Source organism: Malurus melanocephalus, unplaced genomic scaffold, assembly GCF_030028575.1.
Source record: "Malurus melanocephalus ecotype Western Australia unplaced genomic scaffold, MMel_1.1 scaffold_868, whole genome shotgun sequence".
Lineage (NCBI taxonomy): Eukaryota > Metazoa > Chordata > Aves > Passeriformes > Maluridae > Malurus > Malurus melanocephalus.
In genome coordinates this window covers 29,130-31,302 of record NW_026624100.1, presented here as the reverse complement: position 1 = coordinate 31,302, position 2,173 = coordinate 29,130, and the positions used below count along the sequence as shown (strand labels likewise).

General features: G+C 64.6%; 2 protein-coding genes across 2 annotated transcripts in view; one reads left to right on the top strand and one right to left on the bottom strand.

The window, feature by feature from the left end:
- Nucleotides 1-327, bottom strand: part of SPATA2 (spermatogenesis associated 2) — a 9,342-nt gene extending 9,015 nt beyond the window's left edge. Inside the window, exon 1 of the mRNA XM_057385797.1 lies at nt 200-327. The gene's annotated coding sequence lies outside the window, so the exon portion shown is untranslated. The remainder of the gene's footprint in view (nt 1-199) is intronic.
- Nucleotides 328-722: 395 nt separating this feature from the next.
- The window catches only part of RNF114 (ring finger protein 114), a 6,034-nt gene continuing 4,583 nt past the window's right edge, over nt 723-2,173 (top strand). Inside the window, exons 1-2 of the mRNA XM_057385798.1 lie at nt 723-886; nt 1,629-1,779. Coding sequence (XP_057241781.1) covers nt 768-886; nt 1,629-1,779 — 270 coding nt within the window. The 5' untranslated portion in view covers nt 723-767. The remainder of the gene's footprint in view (nt 887-1,628; nt 1,780-2,173) is intronic.

Genomic DNA, 2,173 nt, shown 5'->3' with positions numbered 1-2,173 from the left:
CGGGCGGCGCTGGGGCCGCTCCGTGCCCGCGGACACTTGTTGCAGAGCCGGGTCGAGGAGCCTCGGGACACCGCCTGGGCCTCGCGGAAGCGGAGACACCGACCCCGGGAGCTCCCACCGCCCCATCCTCCCCGCCGCCCCACCGCCGGCCCACCCGCCCGGGCTAAGCCCCCGCCCGGCGGCCTGTCCCGTCCCTCACCGCTCCGCTCCGCCACCGCTCCGCTGGGAACGCCCGGTGCCCGGGATGCCGCCCCGCGTGCCCGAGGCGCTGGCCCGGCAGACCCGGTGAGGCCCGGCAGAGCCGGTGAGGCCCGGCAGAGCGCACACCCTCACGGCTCGGGCAGGGCCGCAGCGGCGGCAGCGCGGCCCGGAAGCGAACGGCGGGGCGGGAGCACTTCCGCCTCGTGACGTCATGGGGCGGGGCTTGGGGGGCGGTCCCGCACCGGGAGCGCGCACCGGGAATGGCGCGGCTGGGACACGGTGTGCGGAGCCGTGAGCGACCGGGCCTAGCCCATCACCGCGCCCGGAGCGCCGCTGGCACCGCAGCGGAGCCTGCCGAGCTCGGCAGCTGCCGGTGGCTGCCCCGGGGATGCCGCCGCGCCCCCGGCGGTCCCGCCCGCCCGGTCCATCCCCCCGCCCGGCACATCCCGCCCCGCCCGGTCCCGCCCCGCTCGGTCCATCCCGCCCCGGTCCATCCCCTCACACCTCGGGGCGGGGCTCGGGCGGGGCCGCGCGTGCGCAGTGCCGCCCCCTGGCGGCGGTGGAAGATGGCGGCGGGCGGTTCGTCGCGGCCCTCAGAGCGGCGGCCGGACCCGCTGTCCCGCCTCACCTGCCCCGTGTGCCTGGAGGTGTTCGAGAGCCCGGTGCGCGTCCCCTGCGGACACGTGTGAGCGCCCGCGCCGCGCCGGGACGGGACGGGGACGGGACGGGGAGGGGACGGGAGGGGGGCTGGGCCGGGCCCGGGGGTGCGGGGCCGCGGAGGGGCTGAGGGCAGCGCTCGCACACCGCCCGCGGGGTCACCGGGAGCGGCGGGGAAAGGGGTAAAAGGAAGGGAAAGGAAAGCAAAGCGAAGGGGAAAGAAAGGTAGTGTTGGTTCACTTTCGCTTCCCGTCCCTCCTGAGGAATGAGGGCATGGAGTGACAGGACAAGGGGGAATGGCTCACGCTGTCAGAGGGCAGGTTTAGGTGGGATGTTGGGATGGAATTGTTCCTGTGAGGGTGGGCAGGCCTGGCACAGGGTGCCCAGAGCAGCTGTGGCTGCTCCTGCATCCCTGGCAGTGCCAAGGCCAGGCTGGACATTGGGGATGGCAGTGACCTGGGACAATAGGAGGTGTCCCTGTCATGGCAGGGGTGGCACTGGATGAGCTTTAAAGGCCCGTCCAACCCAAACCATTCCATGATTCTGTGCAAAAACCGAGGGCACAGAGCACAATCTAACAGCAAACAATGCTGAGCATGGCAGCCTGGGATCCTCTGCTTCCTCCCTTTGTGCCCAGGTGCCAGCAGCCCCTCTTTACCSTTCTTTATCCAATTTCAAGACTCGGTTACTCCCTCAGCCACGCAAGGGCAGCGGGCACTGCTGGTGCCCAGAGGGCTGTCTCACCACTTCCTCTCTTTCTGCCMCCACAGCTTCTGCACGCCGTGCCTGCAGGAATGTCTGAAGCCCAAAAAGCCAGTCTGTGGGGTGTGCCGCAGCACCCTGTCACCTGGGAGCAGAGCTCTGGACTTGGAAAAGCAAATTGAAACGACAGAAACCACTTGYAATGGCTGCAATAAAAAAGTATGAAAATGTTTGGGAATTAAGTACATGAGATGTGTCCGCCTRGGGGAAAATAAACTGATTCCTCCTCAGCTTTCTGCAGAATCAGGTCAAAATGTTTGTTCTGATATGTGCTAAAGGTGTTTTATGTGGGCAGCCCCAGATGGTGCCATTCTTTCCACAGCTTTTTTTTTTTGTTAGCTCTTCAGAAAATGAATTTCAAATGAAAGATTCTGATTTTAAAGTTACAGTGAAACGTTGCTGCTGTGAGCAGCACTACAAACAGCAGAGTTACAGATTAACTAACCTGGAATCTCAAAAGTTGTCTGGGCAGCTGAAGTATTTGGATTTTCTGCTTTATCACTTCTCCAGAAAGCTGCTGTGGTTTACATGTTTGCTGCTTCTGCTTATGAGT